Here is a 22,105-nt window from a genome sequence, read left to right as displayed (position 1 = left end):
GAACCTTTTTATGGGTTATATTTGAGAATAAAGGTCCTTTCACACAGGCTTTTCCCCTGGCAGACTTCGATTTGCTCAGCAGGGGATTGATGCGCTGATCCCCGCTGCGCAGGCTGTGCTGAGACGAACCTATCAGAGCCCCACTCTCCTCTATGGGGAGATTGGATGAAAACCGCCTCTCTGTTTTCCTCCGATCTAATCCGATCCCATCCCATCCGACCCTCCAGACAGATGGAAAATAGGGTTACCATCTGTCTGGATTTCACGGACAGGATCGGTTCAGAGAGTAGCGGGTGTCAGAGGACATATCACCACTGACATCCGCTGCCCTATAGGGGTGAATAGAGGATCCGATCAGGTCTGCCTGAAAAAACTGACAGGCGGACCGGATCGGAACGCCCTGTGAAAGGGGCCTAAGGATGTCAATTAGGGGGAGATTTACTAAAACTGGATCATTCAGAATCTGGTGCAGCTGTGCATAGTAGCCAATCAGCTTCTAACTTCAGCTTGTTCAATTAAGCTTTGACCATAACACCTCGTTTACATTGAATGCGGCTTTGAAATTGTGCAACTTTATCTGTAGTCGCATGATTTCAAAGCCACATGTCATTGCGACTTCAAATGTGACTTGGAAGACATCTTCATGCACAAATGTCTATGCAAGTCACACCCAAAATCGGCAGAAGTAGTGCATGAACTACTTTTTCAAATCAATGTGGCACCACAAAGCCGGCATTGCACCGATTTGACATTGCTGATAATAGAGTGCGACTTGTCATGCAATTTGAACTGTCAAATTGCATGACAAGTTGCTCCAATCTGAGGGTTTAAACCTGGAAACTGATTGGTTTCTGTGCAGAACTGCACCAGATTTTGCACCATGCAGTTTTAGTAAATACCCCCCTTAGAGTCACTTTAAGGATTGGCAAACTGCAATAAATGACATAAATGGCACAATAGGGATGCAGCCTGTGAAGTGTAAAGATTCCTGATACAGTTCTTGTTTCAGATCAGTGCCTCTCTAAGTGGTGAAGGAAAGAAAATATGACAGCCAAAAAAAAAAATTGCACTTCCCTAAATCAGAGTCATCTCCCATCCTTTCTGCTCACAGGTTTCCATTAGAGTTGCTATGTCAGGATCACACCAGCCGCCTGTGGTCCATCTGCCTGCTTGTGACTCCCATCCTGCACCCATTGACTCCCACAATACCCTCCTCTCTGCCCACCATCCTAGGGTCCGGGGGTGTGTGCCATGGCACAGGGATTCTCAGTGCTCAGAGGAAGAACCCTCCCTCCCCTCTCCGTGTTTTTGTGTGCACACAATAGGCTCCATGTCTAATTATTGGTGGGGATGCCATAGAGCGGCTCACCTGTCTCCTGCAGTCAGTGGATGAATCGCTACGACTTGGTGCCCAGGAGAAGGCTTGCCATGGGCTGCGGAGCTCAGCATGCCTAGCCGGGGAGGGCTCCGGCAATGGAGCTCTGGGGGATCGCCGGCTGCTCCCTGGTGGTTCTGATGATAGTGGCTGCGCTGCTGTCCAACGGCGTGGTGCTGATCTGTTTCCTGAGCTGCTCCGACATCCGCGGCCAGGTCCCGGGACTGTTCACCCTCAACCTGACCCTGTGCAACCTGCTACTCACCATCATCAACATGCCCCTGAGCCTGGCAGGGGGGATCCGAGGACACCAACCTGGAGGGGAAGGTCTGTGCCGGGCTGTGGGCTTCTTGGAAACTTTCCTGACCACTAACTCTATGCTGAGCATGGCTGCCCTGAGCATTGATCGGTGGGTGGCCGTGGTCTTCCCTCTGAGCTATCACTCCAAGATGAGGTACCAGGATGCTGCTCTTATCCTCCTCTACTGCTGGATCCACTCCCTGTCCTTCCCCACTGTGGCCCTGTGCCTGTCCTGGGTGGGATTCCACCAGGTGTATGGTTCCTGCACCCTACATCACAAGGAACCTGAGAAGGAGGACTCATTTGTGGCTTTTATTGTGTCCTTCCACCTGCTCAGCTATCTTCTGTCCTTCCTGGTCCTGTGTGTCACTTACCTGCAGGTGCTGAAGGTAGCTCGCTCCCATTGCAGGAGGATTGATGTTATCACAATGCAGACTCTGGTGCTCCTGGTAGACCTGCACCCCAGGTATTATCTGCTGGAGATCTCTTCTATCCTGGGTACATAGAAGCTCTTGGGGTGTGTGTGTGTGTGTATTGGGGCAGTCGATGGTATGGAAGGGACAATCCAATTTTTACTTGTTATACATTCTCATATCAATCTGAATGTTTCATAATAGTTAGGGTAGAGGGTACTGGTATACAGTATCAACTAATATAAGTTTAGGTTATGTAGTGTGAAGATGTGTATGATGCACTCATGGGCATATAGAGGAGTAGCATTCAAGTATTTTTAGTTTTAATGTTCACCTACCTTCCCCATCCAAATGGCAGTAAGTGATATTAAAGTGCCTGTCCTGGGTGGGCTTCCACCAGGTGTATAGTTCCTGCACCCTCTATCACCAGGAACCTGAGGAGAAGGACTCCTTTGTGGCTTTCATTGTGTCCTTCCACCTGCTAAGCTATCTTCTATCTAACTTTCGTGACCATCAACTCTATTCTGCTCATGGCTGCCCTGAGCATTGACCGGTGGGTGGCCATGGTCTTCCCTCTGAGCTATCACTCCAAAATGAGGTACCAGGATGCTGCTCTTATCCTCCTCTACTGCTGGATCCACTCCCTGTCCTTCCCCACTGTGGCACTCAGGTATTATCTGCTGGAGATCTCTTCTATCCTGGGTACATAGAAGCCCTTGGGGTATGTGCGTGCATTGGGTCAATTGATGGTATGGGAGGGGCAATCCAATTTTTACTTGTTATCCATTCTCATATCCATCCAATTGTTCCATAATAGGTGGACCTGCACCACAGGTATTATCTGCTGGAGATCTCTTCTATCCTGGGTACATAGAAGCTCTTGGGGTGTGTGTGTGTGTATTGGGGCAGTTGATGGTATGGAAGGGACAATCCAATTTTTACTTGTTATCCATTCTCATATCCATCTGAATGTTTCATAATAGGTAATTTGGGGTAGAGGGTACTGGTATACAGTATCAACTAACATAAGTTTAGGTTATGTAGTGTGAAGATGTGCATGATGCACTCATTGAGTCATGGGCATATAGAGGAGTAGCATTCAAGTATTTTTAGTTTTAATGTTCAACTACCTTCCCCATCGAAATGGCAGTAAGTGATATTAAAGTGCCTGTCCTGGGTTGGCTTCCACCAGGTGTATAGTTCCTGCACCCTCTATCACCAGGAACCTGAGGAGAAGGACTCCTTTGTGGCTTTCATTGTGTCCTTCCACCTGCTAAGCTATCTTCTATCTAATTTTCGTAACCATCAACTCTATGCTGCTCATGGCTGCCCTGAGCATTGACCGGTGGGTGGCCATGGTCTTCCCTCTGAGCTATCATTCCAAAATGAGGTACCAGGATGCTGCTCTTATCCTCCTCTACTGCTGGATCCACTCCCTGTCCTTCCCCACTGTGGCACTCAGGTATTATCTGCTGGAGATCTCTTCTATCCTGGGTACATAGAAGCCCTTGGGGTATGTGCGTGCATTGGGTCAATTGATGGTATGGGAGGGGCAATCCAATTTTGACTTGTTATCCTCTCTCAAATCCATCCAATTGTTGTATAAATGGACCTGCACCCCAGGTATTATCTGATGGAGATCTCTTCTATCCAGGGTACAAAGAAGCCCTTGGGAGATGTGTGTGTATTGGGGCCATTGATGGTATGGAAGGGACATTCCAATTTTTACTTGTTATCCATTCTCATATCCATCTGAATGTTTCATAATAGGTAATTTGGGGTAGAGGGTACTGGTATACAGCATCAACTAACATAAGTTTTGGTTATGTAGTGTAAAGATGTGCATGATGCACGCATGGGCATATAGAGGAGTAGCATTCAAGTATTTTTAGTTTTAATGTTCACCTACCTTCCCCATTGAAATGGCAGTAAGTGATATTAAAGTGCCTGTCCTGGGTTGGCTTCCACCAGGTGTATAGTTCCTGCACCCTCTATCACCAGGAACCTGAGGAGAAGGACTCCTTTGTGGCTTTCATTGTGTCCTTCCACCTGCTAAGCTATCTTCTATCTAATTTTCGTAACCATCAACTCTATGCTGCTCATGGCTGCCCTGAGCATTGACCGGTGGGTGGCCATGGTCTTCCCTCTGAGCTATCATTCCAAAATGAGGTACCAGGATGCTGCTCTTATCCTCCTCTACTGCTGGATCCACTCCCTGTCCTTCCCCACTGTGGCACTCAGGTATTATCTGCTGGAGATCTCTTCTATCCTGGGTACATAGAAGCCCTTGGGGTATGTGCGTGCATTGGGTCAATTGATGGTATGGGAGGGGCAATCCAATTTTTACTTGTTATCCTCTCTCAAAACCATCCAATTGTTGTATAATAGGTGGACCTGCACCCCAGGTATTATCTGATGGAGATCTCTTCTATCCAGGGTACATAGAAGCCCTTGGGAGATGTGTGTGTACTGGGGGAGTTGATGGTATGGAAGGGACAATCCAATTTTTACTTGTTATCCATTCTCATATCTTTCTGAATGTTTCATAATAGGGTATTTGGGGTAGAGGGTACTGGCATGCAGCATCAACTAACATAAGTTTAGGTTATATAGTGTGTAGATGTGGATGAAGAGATGAGGCACTCATGGGCATTTACAGGAGTAGCATTCAATTATGTTTAGTTTTAATGTTCACCTACCTTCCCCATCGAAAAGGCAGTGAGTGATGTTGAAGTGCCTCTCTTGGGTGGGCTTCAACCAGGTGCATGTAGGGTTTTTACACCCTCTAAAACAAGGAACATGAGAAGGAGGACTCCTTTGTGGCTTTTATTGTATTTCTCCACCTGCTTCGCTATCTTCTGTACTTCCGGGTCCTATGTGTTACTTACCTACAGGTGTTGAAGGTAGCTCACTTCCATTGCGGGAGGATTGGGTGGGGGGAGAGAGTCAAATAAGGGTATGGAAGGGACAATGGTATTACACATTTTATATCAATGGTATGGAAGGGACAATCCACTTTCTTGATGGATTTGCATCCCCATTTATTGTCCTCCTAGAGTTCTCTTACATCCTGGGTACATAGAAACCCTGGGAGGATCAATTAACAGTATGGAAGCGACAATTTAATGTTTATTGATAGCTATTTATCATATCCATCCAATTATTCCATAATAGGTTATTTGGGTTAGAGAGTGCACTGTTATACAATGTCAACTAACTTGAGTGTAGCTCGTGTAGTTAGTAGATATGGATGACGAGATGAGGCATTCATGTAGATCAGGGCAAATGGTAGTTTACAGAAGACAGCTAGGAAGAAAGACATTTTTCTTTGCAGCTCACAAGAAGTAATAAGGACACTGCATTTCTGGCAGGATCAACAGGTTTTTCTGTAATTGCTGAAAATCTTCTTAGCTTTAAACAAAAAGATCATCTAAGGACTGCAAGCTGCAACATATTGCATTTTTGTTCTTGGGTTTAGTTATCCTTTAATGTTCACCTAATTTCTCAAAATGGCAGTAAGCAGTGATAATAAACCCCAAAAAAATGTAAGATATTACAGCTTACAAGTCCTTAATGTTCACCAACCTAACCCACTGAAATGGCAGTGAGTATTAAGGTGACATTCAACCCACAGTTTATAGACGCTTTCAGCAGCTTATTTGATTGCTTACTGAGTATGCAACTTCTTTATCTTTTAATACTTACCTATGTTCCTGTTTGGGTTGGTGCCATGGCCGCTGCCACATTTTTCCTCTTTCGGGGCAGCTCCTTTCTCTTGCAGGATCTTAGCCACCCTTGCATGCAGGCACTAGGGTTGTGTTTCCCTAAACTGTGTGCATCAATAGAACCACACAGCCCTATAGCCTAGGATAGGAAGCACTTCCCTTCTCATGCCCCCTCCCTGCTCCAAACTAACAGACAGATCGGAGACTGCACTGTCCACTGTAAACTATTTCCTGTGAGAAGCAGCAGGGAAGCAGCACTGAAGAAGCCATCGGCATTACAAGTTATAAACCTAAAGTGCTGGGGTAAAAATATCAAATAGTGTATTGGTGGATGTTTATTTTATTGTGCACAATGTGTTCAACTAAACATTTTGAGGGCTTGATATTATTTTAAAGTGCATCTAAACCCAAAACCAAAAATGTAATATGTTACAGCTTACCTTACCTTACCTTACCTTACCTTACCTAAGTCCTTAATGCTTACCAACCTAGCCCACTGATATGGCATTGGGCATTAAAATATAACTATTGTTCTTACATTATCTGATGCTCTAGTCTTCTGGGGTGCAAATTACATATAGCAAGTTGTCTTATCTTTTTAGAAGCTGTAGAAGTTGAAATCCAGTATGATGAGAGTGTACCCCAAAATTCGCCCACCGATTTCCTAACCAAAAAGGGCTGTGTCTGTCTAACACTGAACAAGACGTGCCTGCTCACAGCAGTGCTGTTCCTGTGCTGCTCACACACGCTGCATTGGCAGTGTCAGGACGAGGCTTTTATGAATGGTTTTAAGTTACTATTGGTTATGAAAGCTCTGTGCCATGGTATGTGTACACGAGTAGGCGTGGCCAAGTTCTGACACCACTACCACTTCCAGCTATTTAACAGGCTGGACGTGTGTGAGCTGCACAGGAACAGCGCTGTTGTGAGCATCAAGCATGTGTTGTTCAGTGTTAAAAATGATACGCCCTTTCCCTTGCATTCAGAATGACAACCCTAGTGTTGGGAAAGCACACTGAGGACAACCCAAGAGCTTTCAATTATACATCTGTCTCCTTGAAATGTTGTGGTCAGAAATCAGAGGGTGGAGTTTAGACTGTGCTGTGCCATACTGCCAACTGCTGGTATAGGATTGTGTATATGGGATTGTATGGTTGGGTTTTCTTTACTGTTTTTTTTTTGTTTTTTATTGGTTGGGGCAGATGGACTTGTGTCTTTTTTCAACCTGACTAACTATGTAACTATGAAACTACTGTATGTAACTATGTAACTATGTAACATACTGGATCTCAGCTTCTACCGTTTCTAGAAAGATTGGACAAAGTGCTATACAGTGTATACTGTGTAACCTTGGGGACTCGGTCACCAATAATATATCAAGTGATAGTTTGTTTTTTTTTAAGGTCCCCATAGACGGCTCAAATTCTATACTGATTTTGCAGCAATCGTCCAAAATTTGGGCAGTGGATGGCTTGGCAAGCATGAAGGTCAATTAAAAAATTGACTGAGCGGGGTGGAAATAAATCAGCGGAACACATCCTATTCTATGCAGGTATTGTTCAGGTCTTCAGGTTTGGTGCTGCTGCCTCTTGAATTCAAAATCCATACCTCCCAACTTTCTCAGATGAGAATGAGGAACACCTATTACAGTATGTAGGCATAGGACACCCCCCCCCCCCCCCCCGCCACACCTCCCTTGAAGGAGAATTGGCTCCTTTAAATTGGCTTTTGAAACTTACAAATGCAGCAATTTAAAAATTGGAATCAAGGTTTAGCACTGGGAAATACTTTTTATAAGTTAAATAGTGCATTTTGTATACATCTATGTAGATTAGACCAAAATGAGGGACAAATGAGGGGGAAAGAGGGACTTTACTCCGAATAAGGGACAGTCCCCCTAAATCAGGGACAATTAGGAGCTGTGCAATAACTGTGAGGGTTAGGCTATGTATGGCTACCTTTGGATGTTGTCGCTGCTTAGTAAGAACCAGAGGCGTAACTAGAACCTTCAGGGCCCCGGTGCAAGAAACCATGAAGGGCCGTCTGGACCCCTGGCCGGGGCCCTTCCCTTCAAGCCTGGAGCTCTTCCCACTGATCCTGGGGCCCTTTACGCTCATTGTGGGGCCCTTTATTATGGTTCAGCAGCAGGATCCTTTTACAAGTTCTGCAGTGGGCCCCCTTCCTGCCATCTTGGGTCCTCCCCACGGTGGTGGAATGCCAGGACCCGGTCGCAAGTGTGACCTTTGCGATCCTGGAATTTCCCCCACTGGTGTTAGTAGTTTTCATTTTTTGGTATTTTATTTTTTTATTTGTATTATTTTTTATCATTTTATTATTTTTTTTACAATGTCACAGACTATGACTCTGTCCATTCAGAAAAGGAAGGAGCTGATAAATTACATATTTACCAACCCCCCTTCCTGGTTCTCTATTGTGACACATCCCCTGCAGCAGCCGGCAGGAGAGGGGAGGGAGCACAGTGGGGGGAGAGGGAAGGGAGCACAGTGGGGGGAGAGGGAAGAGAGCACAGTGGGGGGGAGAGGGAAGGGAGCACAGTGGGGGGAGAGGGGAGGGAGCCCAGTGGGGGGAGAGGGAAGATAGCACAGTGGGGGGAGAGGGAAGGGAGCACAGTGGGGGGAGAGGGGAGGGAGCCCAGTGGGGGGAGAGGGAAGATAGCACAGTGGGGTGAGAGGGAAGGGAGCACAGTGGGGGGAGAGGGGAGGGAGCCCAGTGGGGGGAGAGGGAAGATAGCACAGTGGGGTGAGAGGGAAGGAAGCACAGTGGGGGGAGAGGGAAGGGAGCACAGTGGGGGGAGAGGGGAGGGAGCCCAGTGGGGGGAGAGGGAAGATAGCACAGTGGGGTGAGAGGGAAGGGAGCACAGTAGGGGGGGGGGGACCAGGGGAGCACACAGGGGCCCAGATACAGCATAAACACAAGTGAACTGGATAGGAGGAGTGGCGGGGCAGCATACAGTGGAACAGCTGCAGGAGGAAAAAGGAGGACAGTGATCTTTCTACATGCTTCCCCCGCTGTCCCTCCTATCCAGGTGTACAGGGGAGCTGCACAGGCCCTCTGGAGCATGGGGCCCAGTTGCAATTGCAACCCCTGTAGTTATGCCCCTGGTAAGAACATTTTAAGCAAGAACCAAAAATGTCTGCTGATCCTGGTCACTTCTGAAGATAAATCATAAACAGTGATATCTCTCTTTTGTAAACTACTAGTCCCATCAATCCACCATGTGATTGGGATGAACCAGTAGATATGTTTGAAGTCTAGCCCTTGTGACAACCATGGCTCTCTTCATAGACAGTGGAGAAGTAATTGAAACAGGAAATATGTTATTCCTTGCATTGTTTGGGGAAAATAAAGTGAAAAGAAAAGAAAAACAGCCACTACATCTAAGAAATAGTGAGTTACAATGTATAACTTTTTTTTTTTTTGGGGGGGGGGCGGGGGCGGTTAGATACAGTTTACAGAGATGTGATTACTTCTTCAAATTCCTCATCTCTGCACTTATAAATCTAGCATTTTTTGGGTGGAAATGTCTGATTGTTATAAATAAATTATTTTTGTTCACATTTTCCAATCAAATGTTTACATTGAAAGTGAGTGGAAAGATTCAGGCAGTATTACTGCATGTTTTACATAGAACAACCTTGTTAGACATACGGTTGATTAAGGCAATTGGATCGAACAGTCAGCTGCATGAAAAATGAGTGCAAGCAGGGACTGACTGGCAACCTTCGGCCCAGGGGGTAAGTGCAAACCAGAGGCCCATGGTACAGTGACTCAGCCCCCCTCCCACTCTTTCTCTGCCCGGCCTCCTCCTGACTTCCATTCCATGCTGAAGCTTTGCTCCAGGTACTCTCCACTCCCCGGCGAATCCGGGTTCCTGACCTGGTCCCCCAGGTCAGCAGAAGCTGGTTGGGGGGAGCTGGGACAGCTGGGTCGGGGCTGCCTGGGGGAGGAGAGTCTCCAGTGGGGCATGAAACCAGCCTCTGCTTTGACACAGTTTATACCATCTATGCTGGGGGGGGGGGGGCTGCGCTCTGTCCTTGTCTTCATCCCGCACTCAGTAGGTCAGCAGTGGGGACCTTTTACTTCTCTTCACCGGGAATCCTTTAGGCATGTCTGTAGCAGAGGCGGTGCAGCCTTTTTCCTGAGCATCAGAGTGGGCCGTGGGGCAATTGCCCCCCTGCCCCCTGGTCCAGTCCTCCCCTGAGTGCAAGTATGATCAGCTTAATAGTGAGGCAGCGTAGGCTTTTGCCTAGGGAGGTAAGCTTATGGGTAGGCATAGGATGTTCAATGATAATTATTGTTTTCATTGTCCTCCCACACACAGATTTACAAACAAACGATGGATCGTAGGTTTGATGTTTCAATCAACCTTTCATTGAAATCCAATTGTTTGAAACTTCAAATGAATTGATCAAACTTGTCAAAAAATTAAAATCAGTTGTTTTATCTGTAAAATGTGATGAGCTCATCCAAGCATTTAATATAAAGGTATATGGAATGAGTGTTTTGTAATGTGTATGTCCTGCATTTCTGTATATTTGTACTCTGCTATCTTAAGCACCTACTTAGCCTATGGCTATTGGAGGGGAGGAGGATGAGCTGTGATGAGGATCTGTTATCTCTGATCATATACAAATGTTACACAGTGAAGTGCGGTAAGCCAAGACAACCATTCAGCAGTGATCTGAAGGCTGACATCCCATTGCTGTAGATGGTTTTACATCTTGGCTAGTGTCAGCAAAGTTTAGTCACTCAATATGGTGGTAATGTGATAATTCAGTCAGGGCAGACAATCAGAGCTGTTATTAAAAATTATTTGGACCCGTACAGCTTACCTGATAGGGCCCCCACTCCTCCCCCTGGGTACCCAGAGGAGAAGGAGGAGGTAGTGCGCACCAGCGAATTGTGGGTGCAACAAGACTGTGCTTACAATGGGAGGGGCTTAAGATGAGTCTACGTACAGCGCAAAGGGGTCAGATGTATGTAATGTGCCGAGTGCAGATGTCAGAAGTATGTCATGTATAGGGTGTAGGTGTGAGGAGCATATAACCGACACTGGTCAGGAGTGGGTAATGCACAAAGTGCAGAAGTTAGGTGTATGCAATGTACATAGAGTAGGGGACAGGCTTAGGTAAGTACAGAGTGCAGGGATCAGGTGTATGTAATGTGCACAGTGCAGAGGACAGTTACAGTTTATGTGATTTATAGAGTGCAGGGGTTAGGTCTATGTAATGTACATAGTGCAGGGGTCAAGTATATGTAGTGTGCTGCATAATGTAGGAATCAGGTGTGTGTAATGCACCCAGTGCAGGGGTTAAAAGTATATAATGTACCCAATGCAGGGGACGGGTATATGTCAAATACAGAGTACAGGGTTAAGGTACATGTAATGTACACAGTGCGTGGGTCAAGGGTATGTAATGTACATAGTTTAGGAATCAGGGTTGTACTGAGTGCAGGGGGTCAGAAGTGTGTAATGTACAGATTACAGGGGCCAGGTGTATGTAAAGTACAGAGTATATGTGTCAGGAGCATGTAACATACAAGTACAGGGGATCGGGAGTAGCTAATGCACAGAATGCAGGGGTCAGGTTTATGCAAAGTACAGAGGGGAGGGGGTCAAGTGTATGTAATGTACACGATGCAGGGGTCAAAGGGTGAGGGCCTATGTACAGAGTGAAGGGGTCAGAAGTACTGTATGTAATGTACAGAATGCAGATGACAGGGTAAAGGTGTCAGTGACATATAATATATAGTGGTCAATAGTGCAGGGGTCAGATGTATGCAATGCATATAGTGCAGGGGACAGGTGTATGTAAAGTGCAGAGGTAACATGTATGTGATGTACAGAGTGCAGGGGCCAGATGTATGCAATGTACACAGTGCAGGGGACAGGTGTATGTAAAGTACAGAGGCAACATGTATGTGATGTACAGAGTGCAGGGGTCAAGTGCATGTAATGTACATAGTGTAGGGGACAGGTGTATGTAAAGTACAGAGGCAACATGTATGTGATGTACAGAGTGCAGGGGTCAAGTGCATGTAATGTACATATTGCAGGGGACAGGTGTATGTAAAGTGCAGAGTGAAGAGGTAACATGTATTTGATGTACAGAGTGCAGGGGTCAGATGTATATAATGTACATTGTGCAGCGGACAGGTGTATGTAAAGTGCACAGGTAACATGTATGTGATGCACAGAGTGCAGGGGTCAAGTGCATGTAATGTACATAGTGCAGGGGTCAGATGTGTGCAATGTACATAGTGCAGGGGACAGGTGTATTTAAAGTGCAGAGGTAAGTTGAATGTGATGTACAGAGTGCAACAGAAATGCCCTAAAGCCAGGACGGTGGGCAACTGAATGAAAGAAAACCTCATAAGCACTTCAACACATAATATAACTCAAAGCTGTAGGGAGAAAATATGGAAATGTAGTACAAAACATGTATATGTGATTACATTTTTTATTTTTTTTTTGCTGACTCGAGTCCACTACACTATGCAGGCGTCCTCAGGCTGGCATGTGGAATAGTATTTAGATTCTGGCTGGATGCACTCTGTACGGAAGTAGTAATGATAGAGAGGATGGGGATGGGGGGGGGGGATAATGCTGGGTCACATTGTTTGGCACTGGCTTGGTTATTATATTAGGTCATAAGGAAGTGGACCAATTGTATCAGCAGATGTCAATCCACACAAATACATATTCCTGTGTGAGAAAACAACAAAAAACACTGTTTTTGCGTTGATTTCATTTTTCTTCATTTTTTAAAGGATAACTATGATGTATTTTGGGTAAGTGAACATTTTATGTTCATTATTCTTTATTTTTGGCATGCCTTTGCTGCCTGGCTGTTCCATATTTGAAATATTGTGCACCACGGAATGACATTACAATTGCTTGCCGAAAGCCAAACTCCAGCAAAAGCCTTCTACTTTATTTTGAATAGAACAGGGAAGGGTTAGAGCCCCAGTCTGGGATTCTTTGCTCTCTGTGTCCCTATTGGGGAGATTTCCTCTCTCCTCCTTAAGGACAGGAAGTGATGGGATAGATAAACCAGTGGGGACAAAAGGTACATATTTCATAGAGAGGGGACATGTTGTAACTATTTTGTTCTTGCTGTAGATTCTTTCCTACCCTGGTGACACCTGTACTCCCAACCCGTACCTGACACCTGTACTCCCTACCTGTACCTGACGCCTATACTCCCTACCCGTACCTGACACCTGTACTCCCTACCTGTACCTGACGCCTATACTCCCTACCCGTACCTGACACCTGTACTCCCTACCCGTACCTGACACCTGTACTCCCTACCTGTACCTGACACCTGTACTCCCTACCTGTACCTGACACCTGTACTCCCTACCTGTACCTGACACCTGTACTCCCTACCTGTACCTGACACCTGTACTCCCTACCTGTACCTGACGCCTGTACTCCCTACCTGTACCTGACGCCTGTACTCCCTACCCGTACCTGACACCTGTACTCCCTACCTGTACCTGACACCTGTACTCCCTACCTGTACCTGACACCTGTACTCCCTACCTGTACCTGACACCTTTACTCCCTACCTGTACCTGACGCCTGTACTCCCTACCTGTACCTGACACCTGTACTCCCTACCTGTACCTGACGCCTGTACTCCCTACCTGTACCTGACGCCTGTACTCCCTACCCGTACCTGACACCTGTACTCCCTACCTGTACCTGACGCCTGTACTCCCTACCTGTACCTGACGCCTGTACTCCCTACCCGTACCTGACACCTGTACTCCCTACCTGTACCTGACACCTGTACTCCCTACCTGTACCTGACACCTGTACTCCCTACCCGTACCTGACACCTGTACTCCCTACCTGTACCTGACGCCTGTACTCCCTACCTGTACCTGACGCCTGTACTCCCTACCCGTACCTGACACCTGTACTCCCTACCTGTACCTGACGCCTGTACTCCCTACCTGTGCCTGACGCCTGTACTCCCTACCTGTGCCTGACGCCTGTACTCCCTACCCGTACCTGATGCCTGTACTCCCTACCCGTACCTGACTCCTGTACTCCCTACCCGTACCTGACACCTGTACTCCCTACCCGTACCTGACACCTGTACTCCCTACCCGTACCTGACACCTGTACTCCCTACCCGTACCTGACACCTGTACTCCCTACCTGTACCTAACACCTGTACTCCCTACCCATACCTGACACTTGTACTCCCTACCTGTACCTGACACCTGTACTCCCTACCTGTACCTGACACCTGTACTCCCTACCCATACCTGACATCTGTACTCCCTACCTGTACCTGAACTCCCTACCCATACCTGACACCTGTACTCCCTACCTGTACCTGCACCTGTACTCCCTACCTGTACCTGACACCTGTACTCCCTACCCATACCTGACACCTGTACTCCCTACCTGTACCTGAACTCCCTACCTGTACCTGACACCTGTACTCCCTACCCGTACCTGACACTTGTACTCCCTACCTGTACCTGACACCTGTACTCCCTACCTGTACCTGCACCTGTACTCCCTACCTGTACCTGACACCTATACTCCCTACCTGTACCTGACGCCTGTACTCCCTACCTGTACCTTACACCTATACTCCCTACCCGTACCTGACACCTGTACTCCCTACCCGTACCTTACACCTATACTCCCTACCCGTACCAGACACCTGTACTCCCTACCCGTACCTGACACCTGTACTCCCTACCCGTACCTGACACCTGTACTCCCTACCCCTGTACCTGACACCTGTACTCCCTACCTGTGTCTGACACCTGTACTCCCTAGCTGTACCTGACACCTGTACCTCCTACCTGTACCTGACACCTGTACTCCCTACCCGTACCTGACACCTGTACTCCCTACCCGTACCTGACACCTGTACTCCCTACCCGTACCTGACACCTGTACTCCCTACCCGTACCTGACACCTGTACTCCCTACCTGTACCTGACACCTATACTCCCTACCTGTACCTGACACCTGTACTCCCTATTTGTTATATGCGCATTCATGGAGGCAGGAAGTGAGGAACCCACAATTACAGCCAAAGACAGAAATATAAACTCTTCCACTCTCTATCCAAACCTATAGGAAAGAATTTGGCTACAGTTTGGCTGATAACCACTTCTGGGCCGAAAGATTTTCCCCCTAATGACCAGGCCATTTTTTGAGATTCGGCACTGCATTACTTTAATGGACAATTGCACGGTCGTGCGACTCTGTACCCAAATAAAATTGATTTCCTCTTTTTCCCACAAGTATTAGTGGGAAAAGTATTTAGTGGTATTTGATCACCTGTGTGATTTTTATTTGTTGCTCTACAAGCAAAAAAAGAATGACAATTCTGAAAAAAAACAATATTTTTCACTTTCTGTATATAAAATTCCCTAAAAAAAAATTAAAAATAAAACATTTTCATCATTTTAGGTCAATTTGTATTCTGCTACATATTTTTGGTTAAAAATCCTAATAAGCATATTTTTTTCATTTTTTTTATACTAGTAATGGTGGAGATCTGCAATTTTTAGCGGGACTGCGACCTTGCGGCGGACACATCGAACCCCCTAACTGACACTTTTCACACTTTTCGGGGGACCAGGGACATAACTACAGTAATTAGGGCTAAAAATATGCACTGTTACTGTAATAATGACACTGGCAGGGAAGGGGTTGACCCAGGGTCGATCAAAGGGTTAAATGTGAGCCTAGGGGGTGTTTTCTAACTGTGGGGGGGGGGGTATGGGCTTGTGAAATCAACACAGAGACCTGTGTTCCTAAATAGGAGGATCACAGGAGCTCTGTATTGATTTCTGAGAGAACAATGGTCTGCTGTGTTTACAACTAGGGATGATCGAACGGTTCGGGTCGACCATCGGTTCGACCCGAACATTGACTGTTCGAGGTTCGGCCGAATTCCGAACTTTTTGCTGAAAAAGTTTGGAATTTGGCAACCAGAACCGACCAAAATGTAATGGGACAAGAACTGGGCTTTAAAAGCCCGTGATTGGACCAGAACCATCAGTAAAAGCCAATTGAGGGGGCAGGAGAATGCTAGGAATGTGATTGGATTGACTAGGGGGTCCAGAGGCCAATCATTAGTTAATACGCCCCCCAGTATATAAGATAGCCCCGCCAAATCTCTACCATTTTAATACAGGGCTGTGGAAGAGAGTGTAAGCAGTTCTGTTACTTCTGTTTCAAAGTGTCATTTAGCAATTATAAGTGTGAGGAAAGGGATATCTAGTGTAGTTAGGGTACTATTTTCCACTATAGTTAGATTCAATAATCTAGTTTCTGTAGGGAAAGTGTTAAGTGTCAGGGTGACCGTAGTGTAGTGTAGGGTTAACTGACTCTGACTGCTATGGCAGGGTGACAAAACCCTTCCATGTCAGGGTGACCGCTATAGAGAAAAGATTGTTTCTCTTAGAACACTTATAGAACCGGATAGTGGCTTCGCCCCTGTCACCCTGCTTTTTGCTGCAGGCGTTTATAGGGATTTTTTGAAGACATGTTTGGAGTCAGGCATGACATCTGAACTTCTGTGTAGGGGTATATATACACACACACATGTATGTATATATACACATACACATATATAGGTGTGAAAATAGCAGAAACCTATGCTTGGGCTAATGAAATAATTAACACCCATATGGCTTCTCTGCTATAACACCTATATGTGTGTATGTGTATAAATACATATAAGTTTTTGTGTATATATACCCCTATACAGAATTTCAGGTGTTTTGCCTGCCTCCAAAGACCCCCAAAAAATGCCCCAAAAAAATGGGTGCTGCAAAAAACACACCTGGGCGTTTTTGTAGCTGGCGTTTTTTTGGGCATTTTTTGGGCGTCTTTGTTGGCAGGCATAACATCAGAACTTCTGTGTAGGGGTATATATACACACACACATGTATGTATATATACACATATATAGGTGTGAAAGTAGCAGAAACCTATGCTTGCGCTAATGAAATAATTAACACCCATATGGCTCCGCTGCTATAACACCTATATGTGTGTATGTGTATAAATACATATAAGTGTGTGTGTATATATACCCCTATACAGAATTTCAGATGTTTGCCTGCCTCCAAAGACCCCCAAAAAATGCCCAAAAATAACGCCTGCTGCAAAAATACACCTGGGCGTTTTTGTAGCTGGCGTTTTTTTGGGCATTTTTTGGGCGTCTTTGGAGGCAGGCATAACATCTGTACTTCTGTGTAGGGGTATATATACACACACACACATGTATGTATGTATATATACACATATATAGGTGTGAAAGTAGCAGAAACCTATGCTTGCGCTAATAAAATAATTAACACCCATATGGCTTCTCTGCTATAACACCTATATATGTGTATGTGTATAAATACATATAAGTGTGTGTGTATATATACCCCTATACAGAAGTTCAGATGTTATGCCTGCCTCCAAAGACCCCCAAAAAATGCCCAAAAAAACGCCTGCACCAAAAAAAAACGCCAGGTGTGTTGTTGCAGGCGTTTTTTTTTTTTTTGGGCATTTTTTGGTGGTCTTTGGAGCAGGCATAACATCTGAACTTCTGTATAGGGGTATATATACACACACACTTATATGTATTTATACACATACACATATATAGGTGTTATAGCAGAGAAGCCATATGGGTGTTAATTATTTCATTAGCGCAAGCATAGGTTTCTGCTACTTTCACACCTATATATGTGTATGTGTATATATACATACATGTGTGTGTGTGTATATATACCCCTACACAGAAGTTCTGATGTCATGCCTGACTCCAAACATGTCCTCAAAAAAGCCCTATAAATACCTGCAGCAAAAAGCCGGGTGTAAAAGTAGCGAAACTACTAACCTGTTCTGTATTAATTCTAATACAAACAAACTTTGTTTGTACAGTAAAATAGTTATTTTGTTTTTTAGTCAATCAGTACTTTCCCAAACTTTTTCACAATACAAATTACCTGCATGCTGGCAGATTTTGTGGAAGAGTGTTCTAAATCAGGGGTCTCCAAACTTTTTAAACAAAGAACTAGTGTAACGTCCCTCAGATTTTAGTGGGGTGTTTAGTGAAAGTAGAAAATGTCCCAGCATTAGTAGGAGTAAACAGTGCCTCAGGCTTGGTGATCTGTGGGACATAAAAAATAATTTCACAATGCCTGTGGTCAGTAGGAGGAGGAATATTGCATCCATCATTGGTATTAGTTGGACAAAAAGTGCCCCATCAGTGTCAGTGTCAGTGGGACGAATTGTGCTCAGTTTTTTTTATCAGTGGCAGTAATTATGCCCCATTATGGGTATCAGTGGAAGGAATCGTGCCCCATTATTGGTGTCTTGGTGTCAGTGGAAGGAATAGTGCTCAATTGTTGATGTCAGCAAGACAAGTACAGTGGTGAAAATAATTATTGATCCCCTGTAGATTTTTTAAGTTTTTCCACTTAGAAAGAAACGAAGGGTCTATATTTTTTTGTCGTGTATTTTAAATGATAGAGGCAGAATATCAACCAAAAATCCAGAAAAAACACATAAAACAAATGCTATAAATTAAGTTGCAGTTCAGTGAGTAAAATAGGTATTTGATCCCCAAGCACAACATGACTTAGTATTTGGTGGAGAAGCCCTTGTTGGCAAGCACAGAGGTAAGACGTTTCTTGTAGTTGGTGACAAGGTTTGCACACATCTCAGGAAGGATTTTGGTCCACTCTTTAAAGATCTTTTCCAAATCCTTAACATTTCCTGGCTGTCTCTTGGCAACTCTAAGTTTCAGCTCCCTCCATACATTTTCAATAGGATTAAGGTTTGGAGACTGACTAGGCCACTCCATGACCCTAATGTGCTTCTTCTTGAGCCACTTCTTTGTTGGCTTGGCAGGATTTTTTGGGTCATTGTCATGCTTGAATACTAATTCATGACCCATCTTCAGTGTTCTGGCTGAGGGAAGAAGGTTTTCATTCAAGATTTTACAAAACATGACCCCGTCCATTGGCCTGTACCTTTAGCAGAGAAACAGCCCCAAAGCATCATGTCTCCAACTCCATGCTTGACAGTAGGGATGGTGTTCTTAGGGTCATAGTCAGCATTTTTCTTCCTCCAAACATGCGAGTCGAGGTAATGCCAAAGAGCTAAATTTTGGTCTCATCTGGCCACAGCACTTTCTCCCAATCCTTCTCTGCGTCATTTAGATCAAGGGTCTTCAAACTATGGCCCTCCAGTTGTTCAGGAACTACAATTCCCATCATGCCTTGTCATGTCTGTGAATGTCAGAGTTTTACAAAGCCTCATGGGATGTGTAGTTCCACAACAGCTGGAGGGTCGTAGTTTGAGGATCCCTGATTTAGATGTATATTAGCATGACTTTCCTGCCTTCCTGAGGAGGAGGACTTGCCGTTTTTGGAGGAAGACAAAAACTGACTAAGACTCTAAGAATACCATCCCTACAGTCAAGCACAGAGGTGGAAACATTATGCTTTGGGGATTTTTCTCTGCTAAAGGTACAGACCGAGTTTGCCACATTGAGGGACAAATAGATGGGGTCATGTATTGTAAAATTTTGGATGAGAACCTTTCTTTCATCATCCAGAACACTGAGTATAGGTCATGCATGGGTCTTTCAGCTTGACAATGACCCAGAACATACCGCTAAGGCAACAAAGGAGTGGCTCAAGAAGAAGCCCAATAAAGTCATGGAGTGGCTTAGTCTCCAGACCTTAGTTCTATAGAAAATTTATGGAGGGAGCTGAAACTTCGATTTGCGAAGTGACAGCCAAGAAACCTTATGGATTTAATGAACATCTGTAAAGACGAGTGGACCAAAATCCCTCCTGAGCTGTGTGCAAACCTTGTCACCAACTACAACAAAATGTCTTACCTCTCTGCTTGCCAACAAGGGTTTCTTCACCAAGTACTAAGTTATGTTTTGCTTGAGGATCAAATACTTATTTTAATCACTGAACTGCAACTCAATTTATAACATTTGTATCATGTGCTTTTAATGGATTTTTGGTTGCTATTCTGTCTCTATAATTTAAAATACACTTATGATAAAAATTATAGACCCTTCATTTCTTTGTAAGTGGACAAACTTACAAAATCTGCAGGGGATTAAATAATTATTTCCCCCACTGTATATCTGTGCATAGAAGTTATCTGATCACCTACGCCTTTGGTGGAGGTCTCTGGACTCCCCAGTAGGCATAGCAAGAATCTACTGTGTTTTATGCAATTTGCAACAAATATGACTCCAAGTTCATCATTAAAGGAAACCTGTACTGGCAGAAATAGAGGAGACACCACTTCTTACATCCATCTAAGAATGCTAGCTTCCTGGTGGTCTCTGGCATGCTTGTTCTAGTCCAGTGCCTCACAAAGTATTGGAGCCGTTGCACCAAAACAACATCCAGGCAACAAGCATTTCTAAAATGACAGGTCAGCAATGACAGCTTTCATATTTTACAGTTTTAATCAGAAATTGCAAAGCTTTTTGCAGATCTGACTGGTGCAGGATTACTCGATTGGAACTCCATCAGGCAAATTAAATAACAGCATCTCCATTCAGTTCTAAGACTACTACAACTTGAAAAGCAGCTTGTTTTTTTTTCTAGAAATCTTTTATTCTTCTAAAGCAGAAATGCATCAAGATGAAAAACGCCAATTTACTGTGAGCTGTGGTAGCTGTGTTGGGTCCAGAACAGGCTCATTTACAAGACAACCTATGCAGGAGCCTAGAGTCTGGATGTCAAGGGACACAGCTACAACCTCAATGCTCCTTTAACCACTTTACCACCGGAGGATTTTGCTGTCTTACGTCCAGGCCACTTTTTGCGATTCGGCACTGTGCGAATTTAACTGACAATTGCGCGGTCATGCAACGCCGTACCCAAACAAAATTTACATCCTTTTTTTCCACACAAACAGTGCTTTCTTTTGGTGGTATTTGATCACCTGTGCGATTTTTTACTTTTTGCGCTATAAACAAAAAAGAGAGACAATTTTGAAAAAATAACAATATTTTTCACATTTTTTATATGAAATTTCCCCCCCAAAAAAAATGTAAAAATCTAAATTTTTTATCATTTTAGGCCAATTTGTTTTCTGCTACGTATTTTTGGTAAAAAAAATTGCAATAAGCGTATTTTGATTGGTTTGAGCAAAAGTTATTGCGTTTACTAACTAAGGGAAAGTTTTCTGTAGTTTTTGGTGGGTTTTTTTTAACGAGTAATGGCGGCGATCTGCGATTTTTTTTGCGGGACTGTGACATTGCGGTGGACAGATCGGACCCTTGACTGACATTTTTGACACTTTTGGGGTTACCAGTGACATTACTACAGTAATCAGGGCTATAAATATGCACTGTTACTGTAAAAATGACACTGGCAGGGAAGGGGCTACTTTTATTGGAGAGGGAGGGGTTAATGTATGCTTACTGACATGTGTGGGGGGAGGTGACTATGTGATGCAGGGACAGATCGCAGGTTCAGCTATTCTGAACCCTGCAATCTGTCCCTGCCTGTCACTTAGGAGATCCGCTTTGTTTACACAAGTGGGCGGATCTCCTCACTCGATTCCCCGACTCCCACTGTGACTGAATACAGTGGGAGCGAGCCTCCGGCGGCGCGCGCGCGCCGCCAAGAAGGGGGTGTGTCTGGCGACGTAGGTCTACGTCGCCAGACGATAACGAATCACTTTGCCGCAGTAGAGCTCTAGTGAGCAGCGGTAAAGTGGTTAATAACTCAGGTAATAGTGCAGTTGGTCAAAGCTGTGCACCTGCCTATTACTTCACAATGGGGGATGCACTGGTAAGCAGCTGGTGTGTGATGGGGCAATGCCAGTACAAACAAGGCAAATGGGGCATTTTCTCTGTGCCTATTGAGATGTCATTCGAAGGAATGGAGAGCTAAAGTGTTTAAGAAACAAATACAAAAATTGTGACTTTGGTTATACCCCACCAGCGTTGCAGAAATCACATTATGCCATCAAATATATATATATAAAACTTATTTTTTTATTCATACAAAACATAAAATCCAATATTTTATTTAAAAAAAATCATGCTTTTTGGACTTGTAAATACAAACTAGATTCTGTCTATGCGTTTTTGTGAATTTTTCTGCTTCTTTAGGACATTTGATGAAGCTACTATCATGTATAAATTTGTAATATGAATCTGTAAAAAAATAACATAAATATCAATGATCACATATTGCTAGCCCGCCTTTTATGGAGGGGAAGAAGAAAGAAAAAA

At 44.7% G+C, this 22,105-nt stretch overlaps 1 protein-coding gene across 3 annotated transcripts in view; it reads left to right on the top strand.

Moving 5' to 3' along the window:
- The first annotated feature begins 1,143 nt into the window (after positions 1-1,143).
- GPR26 (G protein-coupled receptor 26) overlaps positions 1,144-22,105 on the top strand; it is a 70,771-nt gene continuing 49,809 nt past the window's right edge. Inside the window, exons 1-3 of one of the 3 annotated variants that reach the window (XM_082268442.1) lie at positions 1,144-2,124; positions 4,477-4,493; positions 12,606-12,626. In XM_082268442.1, the coding sequence (XP_082124568.1) occupies positions 1,474-2,124; positions 4,477-4,493; positions 12,606-12,626 (689 nt within the window). In that variant the 5' untranslated portion in view covers positions 1,144-1,473. Of the gene's footprint in view, positions 2,142-4,476; positions 4,494-12,605; positions 12,627-22,105 lie in introns of all 3 variants that reach the window. The other 2 variants (XM_082268444.1, XM_082268443.1) reach the window with 2 other exon arrangements.

Source organism: Pelophylax lessonae, assembly GCF_965119305.1.
Source record: "Pelophylax lessonae genome assembly, chromosome: 9".
Lineage (NCBI taxonomy): Eukaryota > Metazoa > Chordata > Amphibia > Anura > Ranidae > Pelophylax > Pelophylax lessonae.
The sequence above is the reverse complement of the archived record's forward strand: the minus strand, read 5'-3'. Positions and strand labels throughout refer to the sequence as shown.